This window comes from Vombatus ursinus, unplaced genomic scaffold, assembly GCF_900497805.2.
Source record: "Vombatus ursinus unplaced genomic scaffold, bare-nosed wombat genome assembly UNPS02009205.1, whole genome shotgun sequence".
In the NCBI taxonomy this organism is placed as follows: domain Eukaryota; kingdom Metazoa; phylum Chordata; class Mammalia; order Diprotodontia; family Vombatidae; genus Vombatus; species Vombatus ursinus.
In genome coordinates this window covers 8,935,573-8,949,835 of record NW_020948983.1, presented here as the reverse complement: position 1 = coordinate 8,949,835, position 14,263 = coordinate 8,935,573, and the positions used below count along the sequence as shown (strand labels likewise).

Below are 14,263 nucleotides of genomic sequence, written 5' to 3'. Positions count from 1 at the left end.
CATTGAAGACCATTTGTGCTACCTTCATATTCTCCCTCCCTTCTTCTCATCTCCCCCTCCATTCTCTCACATGCTCAGCATGGGACTAAGCCTAGAGTAGATATCATATCCTTAAATGCACCTACCTACTCCTTGCCCAAATGATTTGCGACTAAAGTTTGTTGCTCTCTCTTTTTTGGTAATTGTTTCTAGACAATGGACCCTGCTTGGGATCCAGAAAAGCAAATCAACCATACAGGTGGCTCTCTTACAAACAGGTATGCAATCTGACTGCTACTTATTTGTCCTGAGGAATTCTTTTAACTTCCTCCCATTTCTGGGGCTGACAAAGTAATTTTATCTCTTTTCTCTTGGGCCCTTTCTATCTAGGTATCTGACAGAGCAGAGTACCTGGGATCCTGTCTTCTGCACAAAGGATACAAACCATCACCAGACCAGTTTGTTGGTATCTTTGCTCAGAACAGACCAGAGGTAATCACATTTAATTAGTATATGTGTGGGTACACATATATCATATAACTTTTTATACAGTACTTACCATTTACAAATTGTTTGCCTCATAGTGATCCTTTGAGGAAGGCAGTATGAGTTTTATCTCTGTTAAAGATAAGAACCCAAACCCCTCATCTCTAGCAGCTCAGAGGTCAACTTGTTTCCCCAATGTCACAGTGGCAAAGCCTGAACTTGAACCTAGTTCCTCTAGAGGCCTTTTTGCTATGCCATGCTGTCAACTTATAGCAAAAGCAAGGCTCTTTTTTTTGTTTGTTTGTTTTTTAAGGCAACTGGGGTTAAATGACTTGCCCAGGGTCACACAGCTAGTAATTGTTATGTATTGGAGGCTAGATTTTAACTCAGGTCCTCCTGACTCCAGTGCTGGTGCTTTATTGACTGCACCACCTAGCTGCCCCCAAAGCTCTTATTCTAACTAGGCAAAGAATTGTGAAGTTGACTTTGGGCTACTAAGCACTAGCAAACCCCTCGATGTCTCTGAGCCTCAGTTTATCCCTATGTACAATACTTCTACTACCCATCTCTCAGGATTGTTGTGGGGAGAGCTCTCAGTAATAACAACAATAGCAATAGTCAGAATTTACAGCGTATTAAGGTTTACAAAGCACTTTACCAATGTTATCTCATGGTATCCTCACAGCAACCTTTGGTTAGGTGCTATTATTATGATCCTTATTTTCCATATGAGGAAACTGAGGCCAACTGAGGTTAAATGCCTTGTCTGGGGTCACACAGCTAGTAAGTGTCTGACCTATTTGAACTCAGGTCTTCCTGAGTCCTGGCCCAGCACTCTATCCACTGCACCACCTATCTGCTAGCTACCAAAATGAGATAATATATACAAGTGCTTCACAAACTTTAAAGTTTATATATGTTTGCATGTATATTATATATTGTTATATATATATATATACACATATGCATGTAAATATATAAACTTTAAAGTTTGCAAAGCACTTGTATATATCATATATAAACACATATATATTAGCAAATATATTTGTTAGCTATTACTATTGCTAATAATTATTAATATCCCCAAATAGAGGAGGGAGTACTTATTAGATCTGTGACTGGTTCTCAAATTTAAAAAAGCAGGACTGCTCAATGTTGAGGCGCTCAGCTGGCCTATTTCTTCATCTTTCCCCTAGAGACTGTAAGGCTTATTTGCTTCTCCTCTCATGCCCCCCAATACTGTCCAGTACCTGAGGGTAATATTTTCTGTTTGTACAGTGGATCATTGCAGAACTTGCCTGCTACACCTACTCAATGGTGGCTGTCCCCCTCTATGATACCCTGGGGCCTGAAGCCATAGTGTACATTGTTAACAAAGGTAAGCTGGGGGTTGCTGCACTTCAGTTCCTCCTTGGATCTTAGGAGATAGCTTTCAGACATCACTCTTATACATGTGTTATTGCCACTTTTGTTAGCATGCTTGGGACTCCAATCCACTCACCACACTTATCGAACTTCTCTTATGCAAGCCTTTTTGGTAGGCACTGATAAAAAAATGAGAGTGACATCATCCTTGTTCTTAAGAAGCTCATAGTCTCCTTGGGAGGGCTAGGATAGGGGTATCATTCTATAGAAAGAGGTAAGTACATAGTGTAAGGACAAGGAAACTGCTCTGGTTGTTCAGAATTAGAAAAAACCTTCTTCAGTCTAGGGGACCAGGGAAGGCTCTAAAGCCCAGTTCAAGAGTATCCATTTTGTAGAGGAATGTTGGGATATTTTTAAATGGCTCATGTCCCCAACAGCCTGCTTTTATTACTTTCCTATGCATATTTATAATCTCTTACTATGTACTTTTTACTCCTGGTAGATTCAAATAAGTTGTAACGTTTCCAACATTGACCTCTATGCAATAAGTGTCACGAGGGATGGAGAAGAAATCTTTGATTAGAAGAATCAAATAGTGAGAAAGGGATAACCAATGGGCTGCCAGAGGGCTGCTTTGGTATCCATGACACCTAAAGAACTCTAGATGAGGGCCCCTAGCATGTACCTGAGGTAACCATCTAGAGAAGGCTTAGGGGAGAACAAGAACAATGTTCTCTGTCTTGGGATCTGTTGAGAGGGTGCATCCTTATTGAGGAGATCCCAGTCGGTAATTGAATCATTCTTCCTAGAGAACCCTAAAATGTATATTAGGCAGGGATGATTGTGCCATCGCCTATGGAGCCTTCCTGATCTTCCACTCATCAAAACAGACATCTTTATATTCTCTGTATGAACTTGAAGTGTTTAAAAATTTGAATGTGTACCTAATGACTTCTATTAAATTGCAAGCCCTGTTAGGGCAGGGAATTTAAAATGAAAAAAAAAAAGTATTCTTCTAGCACCTATAATAATGCATTGCTCTTAATAGATGTATGAGTAAACAGAAATAATCAGAAGGTATCTTGACATAGCCTGAATGAAGCATAATAGCTTGCACATAAGGTGATTTTTCCTAAGTATGGTCAGGTATCTCTGTCTAAATTGTAGGGCTTGTCAAAAGGTTTTAATTCTTTTTCAGCAGTTTGAAAACTTTTTGGGGTATGGACTAACTTTCAGGGGTATGTGACTAATCATCTAACAATGAAAAATATTTAACAAAAGGCAAGGTTTTGGATATGTCCATGCAAATCCAATACCACCACTAGCAAAATAAATCCCAGCATGACCTATAAACAGATGAATAGTAGTATTTTCACAAAACAGATAAGCATGTTAATAGACATAAGCCTGTAGAATTAATTATGTGGACTACTTTTGGCTAATGGGCTTCATCGGGCACTTTTGATTTATTTAGCAGTAATTGTAAATCTTTCCCTTTTAGATTGTTCAAATTTCACCTCTGCCATTTTATCAGCTATATGACCCTGGGCAAATCACTTAATTGCTCTGGGCCTTGATTTGCTCACTTGTAATTGGCCTTGGATTAGATGACCTCCAAAGAGCCTTCCAACTTTAAATCTATAATGAATAAAAAATCATTTAAGTGCTTATTATGTGACCAGTGCTGCCTAAGTGCTGCCTAAGTGCTAGGGAGACACAAACAAAAACTAGACTTTCTATACTTTGAAAGAACTTAGGTGCTAATGGGGGAGAGAATACACCTAGTGGAATGGTAGTCAGAGTTGTCTCAGTTTGGAAAGTCTCAGAAAAGGTGAGTGGAGCTATAGGAGAATAGATTGGCATACTCTACCAGGTAGCTACAGCAGTATGGATTAGTTTGTGGTTTCCAAAGTAGAAAGCAGAGGTCAGGGAGGGTTGCTGGAGAGTTTATGCTTAAAGGCAGAGCTGATGGTAAGATGATGACCAGGATATAAACTGAAAAAAGGTTGGGTTAATTGGATACGTGGGACAGGTGAAGCAATAGCCACTTAGGAAGGACATCATAGACCTTTACTGATAAAAATGCTAAATTTGACACATATGGGAATGAGAAAACTCTAGTAGACAAGCAACTAACCAGCCCTTGTATATATTGTATTATTTTTTCCTTAAGAGGAAGCAATTTCAGGACCTCCTTGAGTCTCTAAATGATGCTGTCAACAGTATCCTTTTCCCTTCCTGGTAGATAGGTTTCATGTAGCATGCCTATAAGTCTTGCAGGTCTAATCTCTGATTGCACATTGAATATTTTTGAATCTTACCCCTCACCCCAGAAAGGCATATAGCCACGAGGGGTGATCTTTTTGGTTCTGGTTCTGCCCTCCAGCGGAGATTGCCACAGTGGTCTGTGACACACCCAAGAAAGCAAATATTCTACTGGAGAATGTTGAGAAGGGCCTTACCTTAGGGTTGAAGATGATAATCCTCATGGACGCCTTTGAAGATAGCCTTAAGGAAAGAGGAGAGAAGCTTGGAATTGAAATCTTATCACTATATGATACAGAGGTACAGTACAGAAGCCAAAACTATAATCCACATGGGATTTTGTGAGGGGGTTGAAGAGCTTCTCCTTTTGCATTTTACAGCATCTTTTGCTTAAAAAAAAAAAAGGAAAGCTACAACAGAGTTGTGTAGAATTATAGCATTCAGAGTATGAATTGAAAATAGCCTAGGAAAGCAGCTTTTGAAGATTTTCCCTTTGGACTAAATAAGATGTCTATGAAATATGTAGAAAAGACCAAATCTAGCATTTCTTCATTCCTTGAAAATGTAGGTAAGTGGGAAGATTTATATGAACTGATGCGAAGTGAAGTGAGCAGAAGCAGAACATTGTACACAGTAACAGCAATAATGTGACAATGATCAATTGTGAAAGACTTAGCCACTCTGATCAATACAATGATCCAAGACAATTCCAAATAACTCATGATGAAAAATGCTGTCCACATTCAGAGAATGCAATGAAGCATTGTAGATTGAAGCATATTGTTTTTCACTTTCTTTTTATTTTTTGCAATATGGCTAATATAGAAATATGTTTTACATGACTTCACATGTATAATAGGTATCATATTGCTTGCGTTCTCAATGGTTGGAGGCAGGGCTGAAGGGAAGATAAGAATTTGGAACTCAATTTTTAAAAAATGAATGTTAAAAATAAATTTAGAACTTCAAAAAAAGAGAGATAGGGATAGGGACAGAGACAGGGATAGGGACAGAGAGAAAGAAAAGAAAATGTAGGTGAGGTTTGAGATAAACCATAACATAAAACCCATAAGCTATAAGACCAAAACTAAGACATTCAAGATCTAGCTCTATCCCTTTTCTTCAATAGCAACAGTCATGATCATATACTTCCTCTGTCAAAAGTTAAGAGTTGGTCTGGATAAGGTTTATCCTGTGGGAGTATTTTTTAGAAAGTATTATTACCAGCTCTTCCTCATGGGAAAAATTTAGGTAGTAGCCTCAAAGAATATGGCAATGTAAATTTTCTGTGTATGGCTTCCCATCTTAGTTGATTATTCCCCTTTCTGGGTGACTTTTTTTTTCCTACAGATTCTGGGCAAAGAGAATTTCAAAAAACCTGTGGTAAGTTAATATCTTCTTATATTCATGTTTTGAGTTGTTTGTTTTGATTGTCAAGAATTGTAGTAGGATAAAGTGTTTGTACTTCTCTTTCTAGCCTCCCAAACCTGAGGACCTCAGCATTATATGTTTCACCAGTGGGACAACAGGTCAGTCAGTGGTATGCTCACCAATGGGCTTATGAGAAGTAGCATATTATAATAGTTAAAGTATTAGAGTTGGGAGACTTGGTTCAAATCCCAACTGATATACTTACATAGCTTTGTGATTATGAACATGTCATTTTACCTCTTAGAGCCTTAATTTACTTCTTAATCTGTAAAATGGGGACAATACATTTCAGAGTTCACAGAATTGTGAAGAAAGCACTTAGTAAACCTCAAAACACTGACCATGTATTCACAGAAAGCACAGAAGTAGTTAACAATAAAAATCATATTATTTGAAAAGCAGTTTGTTTATTCTATACTAGATGTCCTATGATTAAAATGTAATCACCTAGCAGGCAGGAATAAAAGACTCATTAATATGAATATATACCAATATATAGGATGTCCAGACAACAGAATAAAGATACTATCAATATATGAATACATGAGTAGGAAGATGAGTCAGGCATTTTAATGTAAATAAACAAGGGTAAGGTCCTACCTGTGGGGTAGGGATAGGCATGTGGAAGTACCTAAAGTTCCATCCTTGAAAGTTCTATATTAGATTTTTTAGAAAGTGAAGATATTTGACTTTCCCAGGAGTTTTCAAGCTCTGTATTGTCCTGTTGGCCTGAATGAAGTTTATTCCAATGAAACAGTTACATTGAGTCAGAGGAATGAAGAGTAACTTGGGGAGCAGAATCTGTAAACAAATTTTTTTAAGTGCCTAATACGTGACAGGCACTGGGCTAAGTACCAGGGATACAAAGAAAAGGAAAAAAAACAGTCCCTGCTCTCAAGGAGCTCACAGTCTAATGGGGGAGAGAACATGTAGAATAGGTATAAAGAGAGAGAGAGAAAGAGATAGATAGATAGAGAGAGAGAGAGAGAGAGAGAGAGAGAAGGAAAAAAGGAAGGAGACAGAAAGGAAAGAAGGAATGAAGGAAAGAGAAAGAAAGAGAAAGGAAGGAGAGAGAAAGAAGGAAAAAGGAAAGAAAGAGAGGAAGAGAGAAATAAAGAAGAAAAAGGAAGGAGAGAGAAAGAAAGAAAGAAAGAAAAAGAGAGAACTAGAGATAATCTCAGAGGGAAGGCACTTATATTAAAGAGGACTAGGAATGAATTCTTATAAAAAGCAAGACTTTAGAAAAGACTTGAAAGAAGCCAGAAAATCTAGGAGGCAGAAATGAGGAGGGAGAGAGTTCTAGGCACAGGGGATAAATGATCAATGAAAATGCCTGGGGTTGGAGATGGAGTATTGTGTATGAGAAATAGAAATCCAGTATCACTGGATTGAAGAATACATGGGGGATAGAGGGGAGGAGTAGGAGTGTAAGGTATAAATAAGTTGGAAAGATAGAAAGGGCCAGGTTTTAGGCAGCTATAAAATCCAAACAGAAGACTTTCCATTTGATCCTGGAAGCAAAAGGGAGCCACTGGAATTGATTGAATTTGGGGGGGATGACATGGTTAGATATGAGCTTTAGAAGGATCAATTTGACAGCTGAGTGGAGGATGGAATGGAGTGGGGAGAGACTTGAGGTAAGGAGATCAGAAGTTTATTGTAATAGTCCAGGTGTAAGGTGATAAGAGTCTATGCCAAGATGGTGGCAGTGTTGGAGGAGAGATAGAAATGAATATAGAAAAGATGTGAAGGTAGAAATGACAAGACTTGGCAATTGATTGGATATGGGAGATAAACGAGCGTGAGCAAATGAGGATGACACCAAGATTAAGAGCTTGAATGGGAGGATAGTGGTGCTGTCAAAAATAATAAGAAAGTTAGAAGGAGGGGAGGGTTTGGAAAGGAAAGAATTAAGTTTTGGACATGTTGAGTTTAAGACTTCTATAAGAAATCAGTTAGAGATGTCTAATAGGCAGATGGAGATGTGAGACTGGAGGTCAGGAGAGAGGTTAGGTCTGTACAAATAGGATAATTTGTATAAAAATGATAGTTGAATCCTTAAGGTTGATGAGACCTCCAAATAAAATAGTATAGCAGGAGAAGACAAGAAGGCCAAGAATAGAACTGTGGGAGATACCCAGTTAGCCAATGCGACTTGGATGAAGATCCAGCAAAGGAGAGAGATCAGAGATTCGGGCCTCATCTTAATGGAACTGGAAACTGAGTAAGGCTTCCTATGGTAGGATCTCTAAGAAACAAGGCCTTCAGTAAAGGTGCAGTTTTTTGACAATGAGGTGGCTTTTTTTTTTTTGAGCATAAGTTGGACTACAGATTACTCACCTATCTGGAAGAAAATTGATTGCATCTGTCTTCTCTTTGTAAAGAGGAATAAAAATTATCCTCCTCACTTTTCATTTTCCTATAGGTGATCCCAAAGGAGCCATGCTGACACACCGGAATGTTGTTGCAAATTCTGCAGCTTTTCTCAGAAGTGTTGAGGTTAGTGATTGTTGGAGTAGAAAAGAGAGGCTTGAAAGTGAATCTGTCTTGAATCTGTTGGGGGCTTGAATGAAAATTGGACCAGATGGAAGGATAAAATAAACTATAGGTCTACAGTGAATAAAAAGCATATACCTCTAATTCCTACCCACTATAGGTCTTGTGCTTCTTCTGTCTTTGGATATGTATGGCCATCATAAATTATAGTACTAAATGTGGTTAGAGGTAACTAATTGAAGAGATAATTAAATTTGTGAAAAACTAACTTAATAAAATCATGTGATTTTTTTTCTTTTTTAAAATCTGTGCTGTCTTTCTTTAGAATGTTTTTGTACCCACATGTGAAGATGTGACAATATCATACCTTCCTCTGGCTCATATGTTTGAAAGAGTTGTACAGGTAAGTATCTTAAATTATCTCCTAAATGTTTAGAAGGGGTGTCTGTTCTTTAGTTTCCTGTATTGACAGATTTATAACTTCCGGTGGGCTCATTCTTTAGTGGAAACAGGGAAGCAAGCCCTCGTTTCTCCACTAGCCAACTGAGCAATTTGTCCACTTTGTGTCTCTGTTACCCAATCTATCAAATGGTAATAACCTTACCTAGAACAGTTGCTAGAAAATCAAGACTGCTGATATAAAAGCATGTACGTAATAAGATCATTTTCCCTAAAATTCTGAGCCTTGATCTTACCAGGAAAAGAAAATCATTGCACTAGGGAAGGAATAAGGAAACTTGGAATAATAAATCATGGATGTCTTTGCAATTATTCAAAAGTAATATCAGTCCGGAGACTACTACAAAAGAGAATCGTCCTTGAATAAGATGTGGGAGCTTAATTTTATTATTTGGAGCTGTTCTTAGGTTAATCTGATGACTGAAAGCAAGGCTGCCTTTAAGTAACCAGAGCTCCCCACTCTCCAAATATACCTCCCATTGGCCTGTCAACTGAGAGATAACACTGAAAAATCACCCATTCTTTTAAGTATAGATTGTCTCTATAAGAAAAACAAATTTCTGGAAGGAACATATTAAAATTTATTATATTTCTTACATAAGAAGAATTTTTCACCCATGGCAAGCAAGGAGTAGAGTTCACTTGGTGTGTAGCTGTTGGAGGGAGCAAAATACACCACCGAAAATGATGAAGTTTCTATATTACTTGGGGGCAGGAGGAAGATGAGGCAGGACAGCCATGGATGGTGCTTGTCAGTACCTCTCAATTCTGGTACCCTAAGTCAAAGCCATGATTGCCTTGTACTAGAGACAGCTCTGAGCTTTATTAATTATTTTCCCCTTGGTGTGAGTAAATTTCAGATCCTTTCCTGAGAGCAGGCTTTGATAGGTTACAAAGGGAAGAAAGCAAAAAATGTTAGACATTTGGAGAGGCAAGGGAATAACAGGTGGTAGAGAAGAAAAACTCAAGAGACGAGAGGTTGGGGAACCAAAAGACAAACTTGTTTTGTGTGATTCCAAAGATCAGAACTAAGAGTAATGAGTAGAAATGACAGAGGTAAATTTAGGCTTGATATGGAAATGTTTCCCCTTTATGATTAATGCCATTCAAAATTAGGATGGGTTGCCCCAGGAGGTAGTGGAGAAAGGGATTTCCTCTCTCATTAGAAGTTTTCAATTAAAGGTTGGATGAAAGCTTGTAAGGATGCTGTAGCAAGGGAATTCTTGCACAGAACAGGTTGGGCTCAATGGCTTCTAAGGTCCCTTCCAAATCTGGGAGGCTATGAACTGGCCAGCTTCATGCATTTGTCTAGGATAGGTCCTGCCTTGGATCTTGGGAAAACTGACCACCCATGTTGCTTCCTCTCTAGGCTGTTATTTATACCTGTGGTGCCAGAGTGGGATTCTTCCAAGGAGATATCCGGCTCTTGACCGATGACATGAAAACCCTACAGCCAACTGTGTTCCCCGTGGTTCCCCGGCTTCTCAACAGGGTCTATGATAAGGTTTGTTTTATGAGGATAGTTAAGTAAAGAAGAGACTAGGTACTTCTTTCAAGTACCTGTGAAGTTTACAGAGTAGTAATCCTTTAAAACAAAAAAATCTGGCCTTTTGCAACCATTCCCAGTAACTACCCCTCTTAAAATACCACCAATCTCTGCACCACCATTATCACCTTTTATATTTGGATGTGTTTTGGTTTTGGATCTTTTTTTTTTTAATGATCTAAAGGCTATCCAGCCAAAAAAAGATAGCATAGTATTTAGGAAATCTTTAAACTACAATGACATTAATTTCTCAGTATTTCTTAGTCCATTGCTAAATCCAAACAATGTGAGCAGTATGTGGTATGATGAAAAGAGCTTTGGATGTAGATTTAAAAGATCTGGGTTTGAATTTTCCAGCTGCTACCTATTTACCTATGAGATTTGGGCATTATTTCATGTTCCCCGACCTCTGACTCCTCTATAAAATGAAGTTGGGACTCTCGGTCCAATTGGAAGCTAGGTAACTATCATTCCCTTCAATTGCAAATCGTGTGGTTACTAGGGAGTTTATTTTTGAAGAGATATTCAGATTCAACTTTTCTGTTTTCAAGACTAATTTATTCAACTGTAGGGGTTGTTGAAGTTGTCCTGGCCTCAAGTGTCTTCCCTATTCCAATCCATCCTCCATTAGTTGCCAAACCCATTTTCCTAAAGTCTAACCATGTTACCCTGCTGCTACTCAGTAGATTCCAGTGATTCCCTATTACCTTCAGGATCAAATAGAAAGTCCTATCATTGAAGATTCTTCATAACCTGGCCTCTTTCAACCTTTCCAGTCTTTTTACACTTTGCTCCCTTTCAAGTGTTCCCTTCCATGCAATTCAGCTACACTGGCTTGCTGGCTTGCTTCCACAGAACATTCTATCTCTAGTCTCCCTACCTTTGCTCATCCTGGCTGATCTTCACATCTGGAATGATCTGCTTCCTCACTGGTGCCCTCCACCCCAACCCTGGATGCTTATGCTTTCAACATCACCTTCCATCTATGCAGTACAGATCTTGATATACTTAACTATTTACATATTGTCTTCCCTCATTGTAGTACACACTGTCTGAGGGCAAGGGCTGTTTTTACCTTTCTTGGAATTTCTTACTATGCTTAGTAGCATAGTATCTGGTACATAGGAAGTACTTAATAAATATTTTTTGATTGCTACAGACTAGGAATTTGGAGATGAAAGTAAAACGACAGTCATCTTCTGCTTATTTGGTGCTATGAAGCTCCTTAGTGATCTTCCTGTGGCTTAATTTATGTAACTTGTTTTCATACACAAAACTAGAAGTCAGCTTCTCTTGCTTGTATTACTAATCACATTTGGTGGTTTTATGGAGAAATAAGCAGATATGCATCTAAAACATTTCCCACCAAGTGGAACTGTTTTCTCACAGGTACATAGTGAAGCCAAGACACCATTCAAGAAGTTTTTGTTGAATCTGGCCATCTCTAGGAAATTCAGTGAAGTAAAGCAAGGCATTGTCCGGCAAGATAGCATCTGGGATATACTCATATTTAAAAAAATCCAGGTATGTCTGTGTGTGTGTGTGTGTGTGTGTGTGTGTATGTGTGTGTGTGTGTGTGTGTGTGTGTGTGTGTGTATGTGTGTGTGTGTACCGCTTGTGAGACAAGCTATATGTGGATGTTTCCTTTTATCTTTAGGATTATGCTCGAGTTGGCTTAACTCCAAGAACCTGACTGACCAAGTCCCTTTGCAACTAGATTGGGCCATTTCTGCTATGGTTTCTTCCCTTTTGTTCTTCCTATAAAAGGACAGATGTTTTATCTCTCTCTGCCCCTCCCTCCCCTAGCCCCTCCTGCCATTGCTACCCAGGGGCAAATGCCCATTTGTCTTCCTCAGGGAGTCTCACCCCAATGTCTCAAGTACCCAAGAATACAATGCAGATCACAGACAATTATGCCCCCTGGGCCCTGAATAGTGTCCAAACAGGTGCCTTCCTGTAAAATCTCTTGGCAAGAACTTCCATAATTTCACAGGTGCAAAGGCCTTGTGCTATTAATGAGCTGCATTTCCCAACTCCTGGGATTCTAATTGCTCAGGCTAGAGTACAGGGGGCTGTGTGCCTCTTAAGGTCACCAAGTTTACATTTGCTCTTCTACTTGATGGAGAAATAAGCTTTGGCTTTGGTTTCTTGAAATCTTATTTTTCTGGAGTGCTTGGTGAGCTTCCACTTACCCAATTGATGTTTTTTCTTGTGAGCTTATGACTGAATCATCCCAGTCAGGTCATGGTAATAAGGTCTGTTACCTCACCTAACACCCCTAGAATCTTGTTCTTCGTGCTTGATTTAACATTGGCAACGACTTAGAGGAAAGAGCACTGATCTAGGAGTGAGGACAACTGGATTAGAGCACTTGCTTCATTACTTACTAGCTGTGTTGGTTATATAATCCTGGCCAAGTTTTGCAGTTTCTCTTAGCTTTAGTTTTCTTTATCTAACAAAGGGGAATAGATCCTATCTAACAAAGTTTGTTTACTTGTTTTGTAAAGAATAGATGTATCTAATATGCTTAATGGATTGCCACAGAGACAGGAACAGCCTTTTAATCAATTTTTCATGTCTTCCATGTAAAATTTCCCCCAAAGGCCTAAGTTTCTCAAGGTCAGGAAGCATGTTGTATTTTTTATATCACATTCAATGGGCATTCAGTTAGGTACAAATTGATTTCATACTGGGATACAGAGACCCAGGGTCTAGTCTCTGCCCTTGAGCATATCTTCATACTCCCCACTCTCCCATTCCCCATCCCCACCAATCTGGGGACCCAAGGCATCATTATATGAGAAGGTCAATATCAAACAGTAAATGACGGATTATTTTGAAAACTGAGCCAATAAATTGTCCAGTGAATGGTATAAACAAATACTTAGTTTTGCCCAAGATAATTTCCTCCTTTCTCTAGTACTGAAATGCTTCATAGGAGAGTTTTAGTAAGGCTTCTGAAAATGACATGGTAGTTTCGGAATAGATGGGTGGGAGCTAGATAAGCCAACAAAGAGGTTTGAAGGAAAGGCATGTCAGGAAGGGAAATGGTAGAAGCCTAACTACAGAACTGGGGATGTGCAAGCTATATTTAGGATTTAGTGACCACAAGATTGTCCGACTAGAGCAGAGGGTTTGTAAAAAGGGTTGTGGTAGGAGATAAGACTGGAAAGGTTGGCTTGGGACAGATTGTGGAGAACCTTGAATACCAGGCTAATGAGTTTGAACTTTTAGTCTGTAAGTCATTCAACAGTAAAAATTTTCAAGCAGAAAAAGTAACCCAAGAAAGATTTTTTTTTTTAAAGAGAGAGGTGATGATGCTGGCCAGGGGTGAGGGAAGCTATCATTTCAGTTTATATAGCACTAAAGATAAAAGAAATGAGAAGCTGAGTAGGCTGGTATGATCTAATAGTGACAAAGAAGACATAGATTATAGTGGTATCTATGAAATTAGAAAAGAAATGGATTCAAGAGTTTTTATGAAGGAAGAATCACTAGGTTCTCATGATTATATATGAATTACTATTTGCTAAACTGAATTCTTGGTGGCAATATAGTCTAATAGCACCATATAGTAAATACTGACATTTAAATCTTGGTGCTGCCATTTGTCCAAGGTCACACATTGTCACCTCACTTTCCTAAGATTGTTTCAGCTATGAAATGAAGGGACTGGATGAAATAATCTCTAAGATCCTTTATGGCTTGATCGATTAGATTTAATCAATGCCCCCATCTGAGTAAGAAGCCTTTTCTTTTCTTCCTGCATAGGCAACTTTAGGTGGGAAGGTACGCTTAATGGTAACTGGAGCTGCACCTATCTCCTCCCCAGTCTTGGAATTCCTCCGAGCTGCACTTGGCTGTCCGGTAAGCTGTGTACTTCTGGAAGTTTTGGGAGCCTACTCTTTTAAAACAATATTTTTATTTTGGTGACTGGATCTTGGGTAGCAGAAGCTTAGAAAGGAAAGGCTTAGTCAAAAGAAGATAAACCATTCTATTTGATTTTTTCCCTGTGGGGGGTGGGAAGGGGAAGTAATTGGACTTTTTGTGGTAGTTGTTGCTTCAACCTGTAGCTTAGAGGAAAGATTTTTCAGGCTGTTCAAAGCCAGCCCAGGTCTAAAGGTTTGTTTCATTTCCCCAGGTGTATGAGGCTTATGGTCAGACTGAGTGCACTGCTGGCTGCACATTTTCATCGCCTGGGGACTGGACAACAGGTAAGGCATCTAGCCAGGAAAA

General features: G+C 38.9%; 1 protein-coding gene across 3 annotated transcripts in view; it reads left to right on the top strand.

Moving 5' to 3' along the window:
• Positions 1-14,263, top strand: part of ACSL5 (acyl-CoA synthetase long chain family member 5) — a 50,296-nt gene that overhangs the window by 30,206 nt on the left and 5,827 nt on the right. For all 3 annotated transcript variants that reach the window (XM_027851842.1, XM_027851843.1, XM_027851840.1), the window contains exons 4-15: positions 193-257; positions 370-471; positions 1,744-1,843; positions 4,217-4,395; positions 5,446-5,478; positions 5,573-5,624; positions 7,952-8,025; positions 8,348-8,425; positions 9,851-9,985; positions 11,417-11,551; positions 13,799-13,894; positions 14,169-14,241. In XM_027851842.1, the coding sequence (XP_027707643.1) occupies positions 193-257; positions 370-471; positions 1,744-1,843; positions 4,217-4,395; positions 5,446-5,478; positions 5,573-5,624; positions 7,952-8,025; positions 8,348-8,425; positions 9,851-9,985; positions 11,417-11,551; positions 13,799-13,894; positions 14,169-14,241 (1,122 nt within the window). The remainder of the gene's footprint in view (positions 1-192; positions 258-369; positions 472-1,743; positions 1,844-4,216; positions 4,396-5,445; positions 5,479-5,572; positions 5,625-7,951; positions 8,026-8,347; positions 8,426-9,850; positions 9,986-11,416; positions 11,552-13,798; positions 13,895-14,168; positions 14,242-14,263) is intronic.